Source organism: Acanthopagrus latus, chromosome 14, assembly GCF_904848185.1.
Source record: "Acanthopagrus latus isolate v.2019 chromosome 14, fAcaLat1.1, whole genome shotgun sequence".
In the NCBI taxonomy this organism is placed as follows: Eukaryota; Metazoa; Chordata; class Actinopteri; order Spariformes; family Sparidae; genus Acanthopagrus; species Acanthopagrus latus.
This window is the reverse complement of record NC_051052.1, coordinates 10,972,977-10,994,769: the sequence shown is the minus strand read 5'-3', so window position 1 is coordinate 10,994,769 and position 21,793 is coordinate 10,972,977. Positions and strand designations below refer to the sequence as shown.

At 40.9% G+C, this 21,793-nt stretch overlaps 1 protein-coding gene across 7 annotated transcripts in view; it reads right to left on the bottom strand.

Annotated features, from left to right (window-relative positions):
* Positions 1-21,793, bottom strand: part of ccdc146 (coiled-coil domain containing 146) — a 51,373-nt gene that overhangs the window by 5,405 nt on the left and 24,175 nt on the right. For 6 of the 7 annotated variants that reach the window (XR_005079070.1, XM_037122481.1, XM_037122482.1 and 3 more), the window contains 13 exons: positions 20,258-20,340; positions 19,936-20,029; positions 19,745-19,818; positions 18,662-18,889; positions 18,432-18,521; positions 17,940-18,036; positions 15,817-15,909; positions 15,174-15,341; positions 14,115-14,203; positions 12,812-12,976; positions 12,535-12,610; positions 11,827-11,975; positions 11,519-11,747 (listed from right to left, as the gene is read on the bottom strand). Coding sequence is in view for 6 of the 7 variants with exons in the window: in XM_037122481.1 (XP_036978376.1) it covers positions 11,519-11,747; positions 11,827-11,975; positions 12,535-12,610; positions 12,812-12,976; positions 14,115-14,203; positions 15,174-15,341; positions 15,817-15,909; positions 17,940-18,036; positions 18,432-18,521; positions 18,662-18,889; positions 19,745-19,818; positions 19,936-20,029; positions 20,258-20,340 (1,635 nt within the window). In the remaining variant the exon portion in view is untranslated. The remainder of the gene's footprint in view (positions 1-11,518; positions 11,748-11,826; positions 11,976-12,534; positions 12,611-12,811; positions 12,977-14,114; positions 14,204-15,173; positions 15,342-15,816; positions 15,910-17,939; positions 18,037-18,431; positions 18,522-18,661; positions 18,890-19,744; positions 19,819-19,935; positions 20,030-20,257; positions 20,341-21,793) is intronic. The other variant, XM_037122483.1, reaches the window with a different exon arrangement.

Here is a 21,793-nt window from a genome sequence, read left to right as displayed (position 1 = left end):
AAGTTAAAAATGTAGCGCTTGTATGATTTATTGATTAGCTGTTTAGAACATTAACATCTAAATGTTTAATTAAAAGACGCCCTGCGGTGCACTTCTTGTAGCACTGTGGACCAGTCTATTAATTAGCGCATCCCTCATTTTGTTTGTCTGGTCCGGCAAACAAGGATACGTGTACAAACACAATAGACAATACTGGCCAGTGGCTCCACACTGTTCCACTAATCACTAATTCACAGGTGGTGGGAATGCATTCAGTGCAGCAGTGTGCCATTAAAAAGGCAGAGAAGAAGAAGACTAGAAGTTAGTAACCAATGGACTTAGCTTTACACGTGTTTCCAACATGATGTCCAAATTCTGACCTAGCGTTTCAGGTGCACGACCCCAACTGTGCCCGCACTTTTATTTTCTAGTGATCAAGTCGGATTTTCTGAGTACAGACATCACCAACATAATAAATGGGTTGCTGTGGTAACAATGCAGAAGTAACTGCGGAAGGTCACGCGTCTTCCGCCAAGGAAGAATGAGAGATGGAGCACATCATTTCCCCCGTCCAAGTAAGTTGCAGAGCAGAACATTTATTTCAGCAAGATTCTCTCTTCAGTCACTCTGGACTTGACATTATGAGTGTGTCTCATGTTGTGAGAGTGACAGTAAAGACAGTAAGACACTGTGAGATCTGATGAGTGTGACTAAGACACATGTGATCTGAACTGTAGTTCATACATACATACCACCTCCAATACGGTTTTGATCTGATCTGCGCTATTTGCTGTCAAGGCTTTCTAAAATATGTGCATGCCAAGAGCCACTTATACTTGGAAATCTATCTGGATATTGCATTTAGTAGCTGCCATTGTTGTGTAGATCCGATTGATTTTGCACCAAATTAACAAGCAGTAACTACGACTTTGCGTGGCTATGTATTGTTCTTGTTTTTACTAGCAGGGTTGACATTTTTTTGAGCGCCGAGCATTGGACCTCAAGGACACATGAAATGCCTTTCATTTAACAAGAAAACTTTACTGGACAACTCGAATCTATCAAGAAAACTGCAGGACAAAACAACTCGAGCTCCTACAATGTAAGGATTATCTGCTTTTCTCAGTTTGTATCAGTGGTAACCTTGAAAAACAGCTCGGACAAGCTTGTGCCGTTTGTCCCGGCTTTGTTCAAGCAAATATATCTTCAGATTCCTGAAGTTTGAAAAGACGAGAGAGTTGAATGCCTATGTCACATGTGGATTGGTATTTTTCTCATCCTTATAAGGTACGTAGAGGAAGATGAGTTGCTTGTTGGTCTAATGACTATTCAACAAAATTCATTAATGTGTTATTGCCTAATTGGTCAAAAAAAATGATACACAGTTTTTTTCCCAATTCACTTTGATACTCACTCTTTCATGTAGATTAAAAAAGACAAGTAAGAAGACTCAACCTGTGCAGACAGAAATGGGCAATTAAAGTAACTACATCTCAGCAAGGAAGTTAATGCAAATACCCATGGCCCCATTATATCAAAATAAAGGCAGTCTTTATGTATGAAAATATACGAGCTGGGATGATCAAGGAAGCCAAGACAGGCGTCATGAAAAAGGACGGAGGAGAAAATAGAAAGGAGGAGAAAAAAAAAACAGATCAGATGACAGAAGAGAGAAACAACCAAGAAGGAAAAAAAAAAAAAAAATGAATCGACGTCTGGGGAGACTGGAGAATATAAGTGAAGACGCAGTGATTAGATCGACAGCAGAGAGTAAAAGAGAGGAGCGGGGAGGAGTTGAGGAGGAAGAACGGGGTGTGGAAAAATGTTGTACACAGGCGGTCTGACCTGGCGCGACCTGGCTTATGAAACAACCGCTCCTCTCCACTCAGCCATGTGGTGTGTGTACGTCCGCCCAGTCCGCATACGTTTACATGCCTGGATCTAATGTGAGGGTTTACGTGTCGGCCTTGAAAGATGGCGTGGAACAAAGTGATGATTCCCAGCTTCCCCTCCTTCTGGCGGAAGAGATTAATGCAGCCGCTCTCATGCAGACAGACGGTGAGGCTGATTAAAACCGACTGCGGTGCTCAGCCCCTTTTTAGAAGACGCTTCTCCCTGAACGTCATATGACTCGAGCTTCGACTTAATAGAATGACTGCCATGTGATTAAATGGGGTGTTTGTAAGGCTAAAGTTTGAAGATGCGCAGATGGAAGGGCAGAAAAAAAGTTAACAGGCTGACAAAGCTGACAGTAAGCAGTTGATAAGCTGAACGGCAGAGACATAGATGAGAGTGGAGCAGATGTACAAGGAGACTGATAAAAGGCTGACAGATAGAAGATAAAGTGAAGAAGAGCAAAGGAGAGACAGCATGAAGGCCACAGTGAGAGAAGGAGGGAGAGATGGGATGTGAAAGCAGACAAGAAAGACGGAATTAGAGAGAGACGGGAGATGTGGAGGAACAGGAATTGGGGCTGACCAACAGGGACCAGGGTTATCTGCAGTTTTCACAGAGAATATGACTTTGACAAACAAGACTGCGTTCACCATGAAAGGCACCGAATGCATGTTAAGCGTACTGACAAACGGAAAATTGTGAAATGGCTCCATTTCCCTTCTGAACATGCAAATGGATGGCACCAAACTGTGAATGATCACAGCGACACAATTTTCAATTCTTGGCAATTGTGTGTCAGGAAACATACGGTGCAATTCTGCGGCTACAGTATTTTGCATGTTTCTCCATTTAGCAGAAGTGCAAACTTCAAGCTCTGCGCGAGCATTTCCCCTGACAGTGATTGACTGACATCTTAGGACCAGCTAACTAGGAGATGCACCGGTGTGCTGCTGACTGAAGCAAATCACAGCTCTCTGCTCCAGCTTACAACTAGAAGTCCTCTTGCGATGGGATCACATCAGTCATCCGACTCATTAGTAGTCATTACTACAAAGTAAGTAAAGTTACGTAACTGCATCTTACATGGTTTTGATGGTAATGTGTAGACAAAATCAGCCCACAGACAAATACGGACAGAGAGAGATATGAAACACACAGCAAAGTTCTTAAAACTGCTTCTGTGGTGTCTCAAGGACCATGAATGTCAGCCAGGGCAGTAAAGAAGGGGGTGCCACTCTTCTGTTTCCAGCCCCCTCGCTCGAAACCACGCCCATCTTTGAACTTGACTGTCAAGTTTCATGACTGCGTCTTGCACGGTTGCGGCGCCAGCAAAACATGTCCGCAGACAAATACTAGAAACACACTTAGTAGATGACAAAGTCTTTGGTGATTGGAGACCAATGTATGCAGTGCCATCACAGCAAAAACATAAAATTGGAATTATTTGGCAATTACATCTTTAGTATAATCACAATCTATATCCTTGGTGTTTGGTTTGATTTGTGTACTGATTTCACCAGCTGGTTGACTGCCATTTAATAATTGAATAAAGAACATTGAGTGTGAAGAAACCTGTTTCTCATTTCTCTCAAAGTGTTGAATAAATATGAACTTTTCAGACGACGCCAGGATCTGCAAATAACCAACGGAGACAAGCGTGTGCCCACTCCTCACTTCTGAATCTGATTGATCTGCGTTCCACCCTCACATGAAACCTCCCCGAGCCATTTAAACACTACATGATGGATGGGATACAGCGCGTCTCTGTCACTCTCTTTCTCCTCTCTCCGCTCCTCAATCAATCTTTTCTCTCCTCTGTTGTGGCCTCGGTCTTAACATTTTTATAGCCGTCCTTCTCCCCTCTGTTGCTATGCGCTCGTGTTTGTCTTTCTCTTTGTGTTCATCTGTCTCGGTGTCAGTGTCTCTGTTCTGCCTGCCTGCCTCTCTGTTTTCTTCATCTGACAGTCACGAAGAATTGCTGTTTTCTTGGCTCATGAACGGCTGTAAAGCATTGTGTGTGTGACAACATCCACGCGGAATAAGATTTGCATGTCATCTGCATAAATTTCCGCTCGGTTAATAGTTAGCATGATGGCTTGCAAAAAAGCACATAATAGACGGCCGGGATGCTTAACAGTATAATAAAGATAAATAATGACCTTATTTATATACCACTGCTGAAAATTAGGTTACAAAGTGCCTCACAATTAAAAGGGATAAAAGACAAAAAAGGGACAGCTCAGTAAAGCAGAAAGGTCAGTAAAGTGAAACAGCAGTAAAGTCATAATCACATTAAGGTTATGTAAGGTTAATTAGCAGAACATGTGAGCAGAGGAGCTGAACTGCACCTTTCATAAACCTTAAATGAGGAATAAATTATAACTGAACATAAAATATGCACTTAAAAATTGACTCCCGCGTAAATGTTTGACAGCAGTTCACGTGATATCAGTTAACTGATTTACACATGTAACGTAACACGAGTACGACCTGCAGCAGGCCAATTCGGGGGGGGGGGTGTTAGTGAAAAACGTAAAACAAACGGGAAGCAATATGAAAAAATATTAAAAGTTAAAGGGTGTAATATCTTGTGGTAGGAAGAGATTTGAGGGCATCAAACTCCGTCAGCCTGAATTCTTCTGGCATATCGCTCCGCAGCCTTGAAGCCCCCTGACAACAAAAGCCCTCTCCTTCAGTCTCTGGGATACAGGTCCAGAAATACTTATGAGGCGAGAAAGAACCTCAGGCTACATCTCACAAGATATTAAAATAAAAAAGGTAACCTCGGGGCAGACCACGCATGACCTTAAAAATAATCAGTGCTTGCATACGAGATGGAGATATCACAACAGTGAATATAAGCAGCAAAGAAGATTTTCTCTGTCATGATGTGCTACACTGATTCCAAAAAAGTTGGGACGCTGTGCAAAGAAGGAAGGGTTAACTGACTATGGTTTTATGAAGTGAGCCCATGAGGTAACTGCATGTCTACAATCACTTGTTTCCAGTTGCAAATGATGAACACTGCCCCATCCTTGGTCGTGAACCACTGAGCCTTTTGAGGATTTTATACTCAACCGTGATGATATAACCTGTTACCAATTCTGTTTACCTGTTCCAAACAGGTGCTTTTAAGCATAACACAACTTCCAGAGTCTCTTGTTGCCCCAGTTCCAACTTGTTTGAAATGTGTTCCAAACACCAAATTCAGGACATGATTACAAAAATGTCTTCGATTGATTAGGTAAACAATCCACAGTGTATGGTCTAAAGCCCATGGTATAAATGCGTTTAAAGTGTGTCCAACTCCCTGTTGCTGTTTAAACAACAGATAATCTGGAAAATAAGTAAGGTGCAAGGTGAAAAGGGGTTGCGTTTAACTCCTAATTTCAAATGACCATAATAGTCATGGGTGTGTTTTAGATGTAACATAAATTAAACCAGTCTGAGTTTCATCGAGTCCTGTCGAGTTGAAGGACAGGGGGTTGCAGGTTGGGAAACTAACAAAGCACTGCACAAATCACAAAAGGGTCAAAGCAAACTGGTCCCTGGGTGTCTTAAAGGTGGCGGTGGGAATAAAACCCACAGCCACCCACTGATTCTATCAAAATGATAGATGAACAAGAAAAACATTTGACCCATAAAAGGTGAAGCAAAAGTCACCGATCAGGGAGGGAAAAAATGAATAGAAAGAAATCTCAAACACTCAAGAGTTTCACCCCAAACAGAAAACACAGAGCCATCTGATGGTGTTGACTCCCTGAAAACACACAACCATCTGAAGAGGAGAACTGCAGCACTCTTATATAGACTCCCAGATGACTGATCGCAGCCAGCTGAGGGAGAACATTACAGGTGCGCCCAGTAGCTTCTGATTACCTGTGAACTAGCTCTTGAGAAATCCCTGTTCACATCAGAACCTCAGGGGAATCTCTGCTCTGTCCATAACAATATGTCAGACCAGTGGAGCAGATTATCACATTCTGTGATCTCTGATCATTCTGGAATCTTCTGTTGAAATCTTGAGAGGTGGACATTTTGGTGGTCCAACAAAAAGATCATCTCTGGACCTGCGTAACACTGTGGTGACTACGTCTGGGACACGTCCATACTTTGATTTTGTTTGATTCATCTGATTTGAGCTGGAAAATTATTGTGTTTTTAGGCAGCAGTGTGAGGGGAAGTCAGATTTCAGAGGTGAATTACATAATGACTTTTAAGGTCGCACACCCCGCCGTGTTGTCACAGTATCAGCCTTTTAATTTCTCTGTGTTTGCTTTTCTCGCTGTCTCTCTACCTGGCTCACACAGACAATAACACATTCACTTTCACCCCGGTCGCAGTGGGTTTCCACCGCGGTAATAAGTTCCAGACAATTTGGACGAAGATTTAAGAGGCGGACAGACAAACAACATGACTCACCTCCATAGGGACAGTTGCGGTAAGTCGGCCCCACCCTGTTATAAATCCATTACTGACTGTGTGTGGCCTCTATAAATATATATCCCTCTGTAAGTTTGTGATCTTCTGAGTGCATGTGACTTTACGTAAGTAGTTAAGCGAGTCGTTACAGGGCTGCTGGACAATATTTAGATGCTGCTGCAATGGTATCATCGCAACTTCACTAACGCCGCACTGATCTGAGTGTGTGCGCGCTGATGCATGTGCAACCTGTACGTGCGTTTTGAGGTGGCGACGTGGCAGCGACTCATAAACAGGTTGTAAATTCAGAATCCGACACCAACCTCTGTTTATTTTGCGGCAATTAAAATTCCTCAGAGCAAATGAAAGCCTCAGAGTATATTGAACTTCAATAGTCTCACAGATGGCCCGATCTATCTTTGTCAAAATTTCCCATCAAAGGGAGGGGGGGGGGGACTCGTCTGCAACGAACAGATAAACTGGTCACAGATGAATACAAATACACAATATGTATAATAAATCGACAGCAAGGCAGCTGCATGGAAATTGAACCCGCATAGAAAATGAATTCTCGGGGAGAATGAATCGAGCTGGCGAGCCTCCTGCAATAGGAGAGACCCCCGTGATTCACTTTCCGTACCCAGGGGAGCTGGATGGCTCTGCGAGGGAAAACAGCGATTTAGAAAATGATTTGCTGTTTACACACAGAGGAGAGGGAAGAGATGTAGAACGAGTGAATGGCTGGATGACTGCATGGATGGATGAACAGAAGCGGTTCACTAAATAAGGTGTGCAACTGTTGGTTGTAGAAAGTTCCAGGAGTCGTATGTGCCAAGAGTGATGACTATAACGATAACTACATATGGATTGCTTTAAAAGTGCTCTTGCTGGAGTGTACGGTGGAATCCATACCGCAACTATAACGAGGAGGACAGTCGGGAACTGTATTGTTGGGGTCACTTTCAGAGCAATTTGATGAACGATGGAGAAGTATTAAATGTCTCTATAACTTAATATACGGCTGCAAATTACACAGAAAAAACAAAACAAAACATATTTTACCTGAGACTAGGGTTGGGCCCATATTTTATTAGCAATAAGTTGACTGTGGTGAATTTTCATTATCAGGATAATCAGAGTATAAGTAATTGTAACTATCCCCACATGAATGACTTGAAAAGCTGTCTAACTTGCTAATATTTATTGGCTTCCTGATTCATCTTGAATGGCTGAAGGCATTGGTTGCACATTGTCTCCCCAACAAAAACAAGTTCAATCAGATGTATAGATTTGTTCATCCTCTATTTATGTAGGAGTACTTCATGATTTATAATTACTCATTAAGATTCCTTTGACTGTTCTTCAATAACATATATGTCTTAGCTGTGAAGCATTACCTTTGCTGTCAAAATGTAACGTTAAAGTTATTCCTGGATGTTTTAGTGCTTTTTTAAATTGGTTTTTAAAGCTTAAAGAATACATAAGAATTTGATGATTATTAGGATAATATAGTGAATTGCACCCATATTGGGCAGGAATACTGTGATATGAAAAAGGTCTTTAGCGCTGGTGGAAGTTTGTTTTGTCTTTGCCAATGTTTTGTTTTGTCTTTGCCAATGTTCTCTGTGACAATCACCAAGACAATTGACACTGACTCATAAAAATATGAATACAATTTGTCTTCAAAAGATGCCAACTCTTGTATAAGTGTTGGAATCTCCATTGTTCTCTGATCATTTGTGAACCTATATCTCAGTGGTTTCATATTTCTTTCCCTGCAAAATGTGCAGCAGAAACAGGTCATCAATATCCTTTTTGGCAAGTCGTTTACAGAGTGTTATCACTCACAGTAGTCCTCGTTTTTTGTCTGAATGTGCGTTAAGAGTCTACAGCCATGCTACCAACTCTGTGAGGCTACACTCAACAGTAACTCAAAGGGCTGCTGTGCTTATGGTCAACATGCTAACATGCCCAAAATGACAATGTTAACATGCTGACGTTTAGCAGATACAATGTTCACCATATTTTACTAAATAAAATCTGATAATTTAACAAAAATCCAACATCCAACTCAGATTATGAGAATGTTATTTAGTCTCCGGGTTCAAAATTATGAACCAAGGTATTAGGAAGATTGACCTGATCGTGGTGTTTAATAAAAATGCTTGAATGACGCGAATAATGAGCAAAGTTATAGCAAGGTCATGGCTATTACTAGGGATTAATTTCCCCTGCATTGATTTAGCGTGGCTAAACAGCCCTGTATGTGGTATTGGCATCTTTTTTGTCTTTGTTTATGTAAACTACATTGTAACTGTAACAGAGGGATGGTTTTTCATCCTAATATAATGTTTGATCTCCTTACGTGCTTGTCATTTGCGCTCTCTCTCTTCCTGCCTCCTTGGTCTGCGGGTGAGCCGTGGGTCATGAACGCCACAGCTGTAGCGAATTAGGACAATTAGGGGACCGGTCTGTGTTTCCAATTGGGAGTTCTACAGTGTGCGGGGCCGAGGCTACGTGGCTTTCTCCTGTGTGGTATTATAATCCTGAGAAAATGTTGATCCCGTTCGAGACGCTATTGTACTTGTAATTCTGCGAACTGGGGGATATTGACTGATAGAGAGAGTATCCCGCCGCTACTACCGTGTTGAGTCTCTGGGACATTTTTCCTTCTATTTCCTGTGCAAGAATGCTAATGCAAGCTAGCTTTCGCCGATTTTACAGTTGTGGTTTTGTACAAGATGTAATCTCATGCAGTTTTGTCTGTTGCTTGCCCTCCCTTGTGGTTGACTTGAAGCATTTTAAATTTTTTTTACTGTTATCAAATGTGCCTTACTGAAAAATCAGAAAAGTCAATCTCATGGTGGTGCTAAAGGGTAAGTCGGGGGATCATCAAAATCATTAGGATTCATCCCCTGTGGATCATGCTGTCAATCGCTGTCAGGATATTTCAGTCTGGACCAAAGCAGTGGACTGACCAACTGGCAGTCATTTGCAGCTATGGAGTGCAAAAAGGACAGAAGGTAGGAATGTACCGTATCTTCAGCCAAACACAAGGTCAGCCAGAAAAGAAAGGCGAGAAGAGAAAAATGGGAGCATGGACAGGAGAGTGGAAGGGACTTTCTAGTAAAATAAGATACTCCCAATGAAACAAAACGCCTAAGAATGTCTCAGAGGAACAATAAAAGGAAGGATGGGTGAAGAGGAAACAAGTAAAGAAACTAATGATGACAGAAACAACAGGAAAAAAGGGCGAAAGACAAAAGATGGCACCAGCAAGGCTTCTTGTAGCAAATGATAAACAGCAGAAGGAGTCAACAGATGGAGAAAATGGAAAGGGGCGTTTTTCAAAAAAAAAAAAAAAAAAAGGCAGCACATGGTGGAGTCGGTTCCAACGCTGTGTTCATCCAAAAGAGCACAAGACTCAGATGAGAAAAGTCTGGTCCAACAGCAAGTCAAAACCAGTCACTCTGATCCCGAGCAGCAACACACCCAATCCCACGACGCAGACACTGGCAGGGAAACTCAGAAACTTGTGTGTGTGTGTGTGCGTGTGTGTGTGTGTGTGTGTGTGTTTGTGTTGCCTCTCTCGAATCTCTATCCTTCTATGCGCCTGTCACTTGATGTATTGAAAAAAGTTGCTTGTGTGTGTTTGCATGTTATTTATTCATGTGCGTTTCTGTGAAACTTGTGCACTGTGAGGTTGTTTGGGTCTGTCCCCCTCGGTTTGGATCTTCGTCTCCATTCTGCATGTTTGTCTGTTGAGTTTAGCACTCGAAAAGTCGTGATTCTGTGTCTGTTCAAACCAATGAAGATGTTAACCACCTCAAGAAAACAACACCTCTGAAAATAAGGCTGAAACTGACCACTTTTGATGGGTGAAAACACAATACTTTCTAACAAAAATGCTGTATTTTCAAAGGCCTCGCAGAACATCTGGAGTCTGGTCAAAATACATATTTTTCTGATAGTAACTGTGAGCAAAGTAGAAAATGATCGCTTAGTTTGTTCATCAGATTAAAAAGAAAGCCTGGAATATTATAATAGAGCTGCTCAAAAGTCTCATTATGCGCTGGAGCTTTGAAAATATTTCAAAACGGAGATGTGCTCATTAGCAACGCTGTTAAGTGAATCTGACTGTTTTTAAGTCCTGTCCTCTGGAGCTTGTTATCAACTGTTCTTTGTGGTTTTCCCCTAACTTGACAAAGACACACACACTGCTGAACAATAGTCTGGAATACTTTCAACCCAGACAGCTCACATGTACACACAATCATCTGCTTCTAAGATCCTTGGAGGACCATTCATTGACATCACGTAAATCATACAAATGTCCAAATTTGCAATTTTCACAGGGTAAGGAACACACACACACACCTTGCTGGGAATGGCCTCAAGCACTATTTGATAAATTCTCTGGCTTAGACATGCATGAACGCATACAGAATTTGCAAGAAGATTCCAAAGAATATCTTGCGGACACACAATATTTTCAGTTTTATCCACCGATCACACTGGGAAGAGCTAATTGACAGGCCTAACTGCTTCCAGATAGGATACTGAATCTCATAACTGCGGCCGCACTCTGATGTAGTCGAGGTTCAAGCTGTGATGAGACACTGTGGAAATGTGGACAGCAGTATACTGAAGGCAAAATCGGCACAAAATTAGCAGACAAACTGTACAAAACAATAACACAAGCTTCTGTGATGCTCATTCAGCACAATAATAATCCACCTGGAGGAGGCCCTAACTCTCGCCCTTGCAAAAAAAAGAAAATGAAAAGACAAGGAGCACGTAACAGGTCTAAAGTGCACCTGCACTTTGCTGTAATTTTTGGGAAACTTGGCAACAGCGTCTATTCAGTGTTTTTATATCTCACTGGCAAGAAATGAGAAAGGACGGAAAGAAAGGAGGAGTGGGCGTTCGGAGACTGTCACCAGGACACTGTTCACACAACAGTAAAAGAATTGAATGAATGATTTCCATGAGACATGTCTATAACCCATCCTCAACGATTTTTAAGTACACACAGATCATTCCACCCACAAGGTTTTCAAGTAATTAGTGTGCAGTTCTTAAAGTTTAGTGGATTTACTTCTTTTGTTCAAATTTTCTTTGTCAATTATTGGTCGACTGAGAGGAAGTTTAGATGTTCAAACACTAAAACTAATGTTTGTGCTAGGATGTGTTTCAGTTTATGTTGGTGTACTTCTCCCACCTCTATCTGCAGCGTGGCGATCTCTTTCTCCAACCTTTTCATCAGGGGCCCCTCCTTCTTCATCAGGTCTATCTGTCTCTTCTCCTCATTAATCTCCAACTGTAAATCCCTCATCTCCTTCTCCAGCGTCTCCAGCCCCATGTTGCCCTTATTGATGGCTGCCTCCTGGACGTTCACCTTTTCATAGCAGTTGAGTAACACCTCCTCATGCTCCAGGAGCTGAATGCCACTGTAGGTGACACAGGCAAACATTATTTGGCAAATGTAGTTTAAATGCAGCATGATGTGAAACTCCAAATTACACGCACAGAAAATTGCGACGCTGGATGGCCTTTTCATGATTCTTGTTTATTTCCAGAAGGGCTTCCTCCTGGGCATTGATCATGTGTGTGAGCTTCATCAGCTCCAGTTTGTTGTCCTCACACTCCTGAGTGATCTGACTGTGCTTCCAGGAAACCTAGAAAACATGTAAAAAATGTTTTTTTTTTGTTGTTGTTTTAGCACACAATTGTCCGAATATGCCTCTATTGCTTATTGTTGATTTAGGGATACTTGTCAACTTCAGTCTGATCATGAACTGCACATGTTTGACTGCAACATTTGTTTGGCATGTTTACCCTTTAACTGTGATGGAATGCCTCCACTTAATGGTGCTAGGCAATGACTTTAAAACAACTGAGAAGCAACATCTATAGTAGACGACAAAAGTTCACAAACTGCCATAAAGCTTGTGAACTGCGTGTTTTATGAAACACAAAGATAAATACAGAGGAAACTGCATGTGGGTTTGCCTTGTTACACTCGAAAGCTGTCTCATAACACTATTCAAGGGCCCTGCTGGAAAAAATGAAAGCAGTTTTGACTCTGTATCTCTGTTCAACTCCACACCCCTGGATCATAATCACTCCTCACAACATCTGTTTATTTAAACTGCTAAACTCGTGATACTGGCTTGTGGTGCACCATGTGGTCTGACTGGTCTTATCTTGTGTTTGTGTTTGTACATGTGCCTGGACCTTGGAGATGTCATTGCGCAGTTTGTCCCTCAGTTTGGAGCTATTAGAGATCTTCATGTGAGCTTTTGTGAGTGATCTGGAAAGAAAAATATCAGAAACTTGATGATGATGACAGATAATAATAATAATAATAATAATAAAAAGAGCTTCATAACCTTTACAAAGACAGCATTTGTTACAGTACTGTAACAGTGTTTCATTATGGATGTTTATGCATTCTTTTCTGCAGTAGTGTTAATAATGCTAATGCTAACCATCAACCCTCTACATAACACACCTGTCCTTGTTGATGACTATGGTACGCTGGATCTCCAGCTCGTTGTCCTGCACCTTCACCTGCTCCTTCAGCTCTGCGATCGTCTGTGCGGCAATCTGCTTCAGCTTGACGTACTTATTCTTCTCTTCCATAATCATATTGCACAGATTACAATACTGTGATAATCTAAGTGAAAAAGAAGTGAAAAACACTCATTAGCAACAAGCTCGGGTTGACAAGAAATTCCATCGTTTACAGTTGGCTGTTCTTTTGATTTAGTTTATTTCTCTTCATTTAACATCTTGTTAGCTACTGTAGGATTTAGTTGGTGTGGAATTTATATCCACAGCCAACAACAGTTTTCCATATCCAGACACTTTATATCAGGTGAATCAGCCATTGAAAACATCTGCTCCTAAAGGCTTTAGGAATAGGTTAGGGTTGGGGGATGGGGCCTGAAAAAATAATGTGATATTTAAGTAGTGTTGAGTGTCAGTATTTTGCCCAGTCCTAGAGTACTATTAGGCATGCTTAAATAAAAAATGGACCAAAACAAATGCCATAACCATAATGATGCCATCTTAATACTGATTAAAATCAAAAATGTTCAAATATGAACTAAAAAGTCACGTTGATGTCCCCCTCTTTTCCTGAAACAAAACAGTGTCCCGACAGAACTGAAGTCTAATGCAGTGTGACGTGTCATTTAATTACCATTTTTAATAAACAATGCAAGAAGAACTATCACACGGAGAGTCGACGCAATATTTAATTATCATGTTTTGTTTTTGCTTGACAAGATCCAGTTTTCAGATCAGATTCCACGTCGAGTGCAACCACATAAGACTATCATCTGTGGTTGTGTGACCCAACAGAATGCACCGTCAGAGACTGCAGTTGTACTGGGTGGTGCCAGACACATTAGTCTGAACACTGAAGTATGACCAATTAGTAAGTTATGGATTTCTACCCCTGACAACATGTGCAGATGTCTGAATTAATTGTGATCCCAGCTGTTCCGCAGATCAGAGCAGCCAAACAAATAACCGGGGAATCAATTAACAAAGTATTGTAAACAGGAAACCAGTGAGATGCTATGAAGACCGTGGCGTATTGCACAGGTACTCATTGACCATGGATGCAGGAGCAGCACATATTATCCCAACATCATACACAGAAAAAGTAAGAGAGAGGGAGTGAGACTGAGGGACAGGAAACATGAAGACAGTGGCAGAGAATAAGAATTCTCTGTGACAAACACACTCTTTTGTGACACACATGTTTGCATTTAATGACGAGGAAGAAGAGAAAACTGCAGTGACACCTGCGCTGTAGCATTGTGTTCAGCTTGTTGTGGTCCATGATGATCAGGTCTTTTTCTATCAGCTCCTGCTGGATGTGCTGCTTCAGCTGCTGCGGATGGAGTTACACAGGTAAAAAACTACAGTCTCATCACTTCTGTGTGGCTGCGTTTACAGTATGTGCTCACAAACATTAACCTTCAATCAGATTTGTGACTGTACATTTTCCTGGAGCAGCCTTTTTTTTCCGACACTTTCAATACATAAAGGATGAAACAATAAATGAATCAGCTGATCTTGCAGTCCTGGTTTTTTTGATTCTGGGAGCTCACTGATGTATTTTGGTGCTCCTCTTTGTTGATTTAAGTTGTCATTACTTTCTGTGTGAATTCTCATGTCACAAGTAACAAAATAACATACAAAGCGAGTTCAGAACCATTTATGAAAGTCATTTCTGCCTCCTTAGGCTCTGACTTCTATTCAACTGAACTAAAATTGCCTACACTGTATATTTTTCAAATCATACCGACAGCGGTGACAGTAATATTTGTTAGGGTCCTTGAACTCTTTGAATGCAGTTTTTGTCATTTTTGGTTGCTCTCCCATCCCACTAACCTTCAGAGAGCTTAAAAAATAAACTTCTTCAGTTCCTCTCTGATGTTTTTGACACATTTTCTGTGTGAAACATGCAGGTGTATGACTCCTAAAAGCTAGAAAAATGCTCTAATGATGACATCAAGCCCCACTTTAAAGGTGCAGTATGTAGTTTTGGAAAATAAATTCACACTCAGAATTTTAATATTAAACAACATTAATGAGATAATAATCCAAACCAAGTAAACTAAATGAACAAGCTGCTCTCAGAGGCAAATAAGGTCCCCAGAACACTGTCTGAAGCAAGAACGGTGGCAGTGTCCACCAAAGACAAAGTAAAACAGTATGAAATTGTGTTGTCCTTTAAGGTCCATTTGTTTATTCAGTCAAGAAAACAAAGAGAGTTTGGATATGGAGTTTGTTTCTCCGAAACGACATAGTGCACCTTTGAATGCACCTTTGTGCGTGTCTGTGTGTTGGTATTGAACCTCAGCTCTCAGCAGTTCACGGTGCTTCTGGCCTCTCTCCTCGGCTTTGATCTGTGTCAGACATCTGAGGTTATGGAGTTCTTCTCTGAGGCAATTCGACTTCCTCAGCAGCCCCTGAATCATCCCGTACTGCCACTTCTTCTGGCTCTCCTCCTCAGCTACTGATAGCTGGTTGGGAACACATTAAGCTCAGTTTTCAGTGAAAAAAAAAATCTCCTGATTACAATTTGACAGCAATTTAAGGGTGACAGCAGAATGGGTCGAAGTGGAGTGAAAGTCCCTTAATACGAGGGAAATGGATAGAGGGCGGATATTGAAACTTTTCTGTGTGGACCTTTCTTCAGCGGGGTCATTTAAGTTTTGTCAAACTACGTGACAGGGTGATAATGAAACAAGAAATCTCATTTTTCGGTGATAGAAAATCTAAAAATGGAATTAAGTTAGAAGGAGTGCAAGTGATAAGAAGGGGAACTTAGTTAAGATTGTTGAACACACAATAAACACTCTGCTGTCACAGTTTCAGTAAAAAAGAAATGACACGCTCCACAAAGATAGGTATGAGAGAGGGCCTCTGAAGTAAAGAGCATTACATTTTACAGTTGCTAATGATATCCTGTCCATGCACACACACATTGTTCCCTACCTTTTTTTCAAAGCTGACTTTTAGAGCGTCCACCTCTTTCTGGAGCTCCAGCCCCTGCTGAGTGCCGGCCTCACTTTTGGGAACAGCGTCTAACTGGAAATTCGATTCAGAAAGTAAAGTCAGAGTTAAGTCTGTTCAAACAGATCTCACATCTGCTGTAAGTCGGCCCTGCAGCTTAGTGAGAAGCTGTAAAAATGTATGATCACTTGTTTCTCTGGTTGGAGGCCACTAAAAGACAAGAGCACACATACTCAGTACAGAATTACCAAACTTAAGATCAAATACAGTTTGTGCATATTCAAACCCACATTAAACATTGACTGCAAAATAATTAATGCTATATATCAGAGTTTCCCCCTGAGGTCTCTCTTATAGCTGTTAGATCCAGTGACACTCAGGCTGTTCACTGAAGCGCATTAAAAAACGAATGCTTTAAGGCACTGAGAATGCCCTTCTCTGCAGGGTTGCCGGGCCTTGTGTTCAGTGGTTCAGCATACTCCAATTATAAATGTTAAAGTGTGTTTACAGGTCTTGGCAAGTAATACCAGATTCATACAGTGACATACTTTGGAAGCAAATGTCCTGATAAATACTGAGCTCCTGTCTGATAACATTTATTTCAGAAGATCAAAGTGTAATTCTTTTTCCTCTGTCCTGTCAAGTTTATAACCACGGCTTTTGGATTTGCCACTAAAATTTATTATGTATTTGCTGAGGTAACAATACTGCTTGCATGGAAATGTTTTAAATAACTGAAAAGCAATCTCTCTAATCCATAAAAGAGAGTGTACATGTGTTTTGAACCTGCCTGTGTAGGCACATCTAACCATCTGAATAATGCAGCCTGTATTAGCAGGAAAAACACTGCACCTTTGACTAGAGACCAGCTTTTTGCTGCCTAAAGACAGCAGTGTACCATTACTGCCCCTGACCACACCTCATTTTAAAGCCAAAAGGGGTGCACAGATGGGCGCATTTGCTATTTACACAACATGGGTGCTGGATGTGAAAATGACAACTGTATCTGTGTGAAACTAGCAGTGATATTTAACACCAGGAGTGAGATAAGAAAGGAGATAAGATAAGATAGAGTCCAAAGACTTGTGACTTAAGACGACATGACTTGAATCACTTGTCCGTGTCCATTTTAAATTTTAATTTTAGTTTAATTTCTTTTTGTCTGGCAGTCAGAATTTCACTGTTCAAAGTAATGGGGAGAAACATTTTTTGTTTGATTAAATTTAGATAAATTGGCCAGTAATAGCATTATTAGATAGAGATAATGATACCTTGTTTGTTCACTCTGTTAAGACCAGATACTGCAAGTCAGACTGCAGTATCTTGTGGCTGATAAAAGTGCCTTGACTTGTCTTGATCATGAATTATGAATTTGACTTCACTTGACTTGACACAACCTGCGATTTGGCTTCAGTTTACCAAGAGAAAATGACTCAAGGCTCGCTTGAGGACTGGACCAAATGGTGAGATATCACCATGGTGTAAATATCACCATTAATCACATCAGATTAAAGACAAATGTGATGCAATTTTGTGGTACACCCACTGAAAACTTCATTTTGAGTGACTGAGTAGTCAGTATTTGATTGGCGTATTATTGGAAATGAATGAACTGTACTGTACAACTGCATTTGTTTTCAATATGTGTGTAATCCCTGGTGCGTCATGTTGATTTCCTTTCATATGGTTATGTGCTGGTGAGATGTGCTGACACATTTCCCTTGACTCTTCCTCTCATCTTCTTCTCTCTGTTTTCTCTCTTTAAAAAACTGTCACAATCAGTAAAATTACAGGAAGCTCAAGCATGAAAAAAAAGCTTCTCTTGTCATGCAGATTAACAGTTTTTATGAGCTGATTACTGTGATCATGACATTCACACTCAAATGTTCCCACACCTGTGTTCAAGCCAGGAAAATGGTCCTATCCAACTGCCAAGACCAGTAAAAACATAATGTGTTGCTTTCAGAGGCATGCAAAGAGTCGGTTTTACGTCATTTGGATGTTTTTCTTTCTTGTAAATAATTCAAAGCTCCAGACCACACAGGAATATTTACTTATTTAAAAATTGAGCCGATCTATAGTCAAAGAAATAATCTAGAGGTCACCTGTGCCTGTAAGTCACTGTAGATAGACTGTGTGTGTTTCAGCTGCTCACTGGCCGTGGTCAACGCATGCTCCATTCTCTTGAGGGCTTGCATCTGCCTGAAGAGAAACACAGGCCACATCATCATCATCATCATCATCATCATCATCATCATCAAATCATCTTAATCAGGCTCTGCTTCCTACACAATATGAGACATGCAATTTAAAATTAGGTCACTGTCAAATATGCAGGTTTTGTTTTTGATCTTTTTTTTGTCAAACTTTATATTGTACATCCACCATGTAAGACATTTTTTATGGGCAAACTTGTCTAAAAAGTACAGTAACAAGCTGTCAAAACTAACAGCTCTTTGATTTAATATCTTTTAAGTACACATATTTCCTGTATTCTTTTGGTGCAAAAAAGCTAAATCTCTTTTTGCACAGGATGTACTGATGTGTGGGGACTCAGTTACGTGTGTGATGGAGCTCAGCTTGGCATCATCCTGTACCTATTTTTCTCCCTGAGCTGCACAGATTGACTCTCATACAGGTGCTTCCTGTCAGACATGATGCTGTGCAACTTCATTTCCAGGATACCTCTGGTGATGAAAGACACAAAGCATGAAAACACACAGAACGAAATCCTCTCCTCCCACTTGAAACACTTCGAGTTGAATTGTGCATTTCTACCTTAATATATTTATCTAATGAAATCACTTTTTCTCTTTAGGGTACGTACCTGTTCCCTGTGAGCTGGGCCTCCTCCTCAATTCTAACCTCCAGCTCTTTCAACAGCTGTCTGTACTGCCTCTGACCAGCCTCTACTTGGGCCCGAAGATCCTCCAGCTCCTCATTCATCGCCTTCTTGTTCAACCTGAGGGAGTGGTTACGTTGCTCCACCTCCCTCACTTGCTGCTCCATGTCTGAAATCTCTCCGTTTAGTGCTTCCGTCTTCTTCATTGCAGCTCTGTTGCATTTGGAGGGATGAATTTTAAAGATCACACAAAAGACAAAGGGTGAGCTTAAGAACGAAGAGAAGAGTATCCATTCATTGCTCCTCGCTTGCACTGCAAGAGTGCATATCTGATGAAATAACAGCACGTGTAGCCATATTTTTTTCATATACCCCCCCAGTACGACTCAGCTTTGTGAATTTCAAATTACAAGTTGTAGCTCACATGGCGCATACAGACAGCTCCACTGCATCACTTGCAAGCCAAATATTAATTTGAAAAAAACATAAAAGAGACTGCAGAGAAGTGGAACGATTCGCGAGTGAAGGAGGGGCTCATGACTACAGTTGCACTTAATGATGTTAGAAGCACGTGTTTTTTTTGTTTTTTTTTTAATCAAATCAGATCGACTGACACCTTTACATTCTTGAGAGGAATTCCGAGATAAATGTCCACAGAAGCTATTGTGTATCAGAAGGTGTGCGGCTGGAAAGAGACTGGAGACTGACGCTTGAGCTTCTTTTCTGCTCCACATCAGGTCTGATCAAAAGTATACACAGACCAAAGTCCCTTCGTAGCAGATGCTCTTTCCATTATGATAACTACAGTATGAGTTCCTCCTGTTAAATCCACGTCTTACGCTTGAAGGAGATGAAGACGAAGGGAAGGAGACAGGTTACAGAAGGATTCGAGCCACATGACAGAAAGGATTGTGAATCAGGGAGCAACTTTTCAAAAGTCTGCTGTCTTTTATTCTCAGCGCTGTCTCCCCGAGCACCCTGACTGACTCATTTCTATTCCATGTGGTCGGTACATTAACTTTCCTGCCCTTCTCCGATAAATAATATTCAGGGGTTAAATGTACTTACTCCTTCTTAAAGCGTTTCCTTTCAATCTCCTTCAAAATCTGGTCAGGTGTGCTGATGAGCCGGGCCTTCTCAGCCTTGTTACAGCGCACAAAGAGACACACACAAATAGAAGAAGCCAGATGATTTGTTATTCTATTGATGGTGTGCTGCCAGCTATGCCCACTCACACGCATGTTCTCATAGACACAGACCTCTTTGAGCTCTATGATCTCCTTCTTGTCTTCCAGCTCTTTCTGTTCTTTCAATATCTGTGTTTCATGGGTTTTCACATCCTCCATCAGGCTTCTGGGCAGGGAGTGAGAGCAAGACACATACAAAAAGCTTATTATCTGAGCAACTTTGATGAACAGAACCTAAAATATTCAGGCGCACTGCTTCTTCTTAAAACAGACAATAAGGGCACACTGAACTCAATGAAACTGAAAGTCATGAAGTAACACAGTGAGTGTGTACACCAATCCCAGCGTGCAGGGTGATTTGAGTAAACTGCCTGTGTGCTAACAGATAAAGTACCTGACTTCCAGTTGTCTCTGGGCAACCTCTTTCTTCAGATCCTCATATTTGTCCTGCAGGGCCTTTGTTCTGTTCTCCAGCTCCTGGAGGAGCCGCCAAACAGTTTGAAGATTAGATCACACATCAAGAAAATCAAGTCTATGATGAGAATTTAATTGTGCTCGAGGCTGTACGGGCAGAATACTACAGTTTGATCCCAGCGCTCAGAGTCGGTTCCAGCAGCATTTGTTTTGTCTTTCATAGAGTTTTGTCTTCAGTCATTTACATATTTTTGTCCCAGAAAGCTACTTTTGGTCTTTTTTGTTGTTTTGGTGGGAAAACTTTTTTTTTCATGCTATAATTAGCTCTGGACAATTCCTTCAAATTTACAGCCCAACACGGCATGGTTTGATCAAGGTTAATAGAATTCTTAGTAGAGCTAGCTGGCTTTACAGAAAATTTAAAAAAAAACTTCAAAAGAACTTATATTTTGACTTATTTTTTGAGTGACTTTGTCTATTTATGTCCATTTTCAAAGACTATCTAGATCTTGACTTTTCCCTCAAATTCAAAAACTTTTGAGGATTCCAAGGTCTGTGGGAAACCTAGTTGGACACTCAAAATCTCTGACAACAATTGTATTACCGTAGCTGTTTCATCCACCAAATTACCTCTGGTTCTCAAAGAGGTTCTGTTCAAGATCACATCACAACAACAACTCAACACATCACGACTTGTAGAATATGACAACCCTCTTTAAGAATCTGCTCTGTTCGGTTTTAGCTGTTAAAACATTTCGGAACCAATTCATTTTTGGTCGAAATGCTCAGAACGGTCCAAAATTAGGTGTGCTAACCAGCTGCACATTTGAAATGCAAGCATGCTGAAGAAGAAAAACAACTGCAACTTAACAGCTGTTATCAATTGAACTTTTACAGCTAGAGGGAGTTTTTGTTCACTGCAGCATCCATCTACTGTATAAACCACAGAAATAATTAGAAATGTAAGGAATCTGCAATGACACACATAGCTTTTTAATCATGTTTGACAAGTGTGTATGTGTGTATGTGTGACAGAGAGAGAATAGCTCCCTTGGGCGCCTTTGAGTGTTTCATTAGTTTTGATATCACATTTGATGCATAGGGCCCGTGGGAGAGGGACTCAGAAAAGGCCCTTTTACACATACACTTCTTTACATAGAACTGTTCCGGTAAAGAAGCAGTTTTTGTTAATCGACTATCAAACAGAAGGAGGCATTGCTTTTATGGATATAATTTGACCACACACTACTGATGTGGTAAATTTTTAGAATTGGACCATGTATGGAAACTAAACCAGCAAGAGGCATGAAAGCAGAGCTGTAGTGCATTTAGGATGTTTTGTTCCTGGAATTAGCAATCCAACAGCAGTTGTGTAATTGAGCCCCAAAAGTGTTAAAGATCCAATAGTGAATTAAAACATGCTGAATTTATTTAACATGTTCTAAAAAGCTCAAACTCTAACCTTATTCTGCCCTCAACAGAATTCTGATGAAGTCTGTTTATTGGAGAATTGTGG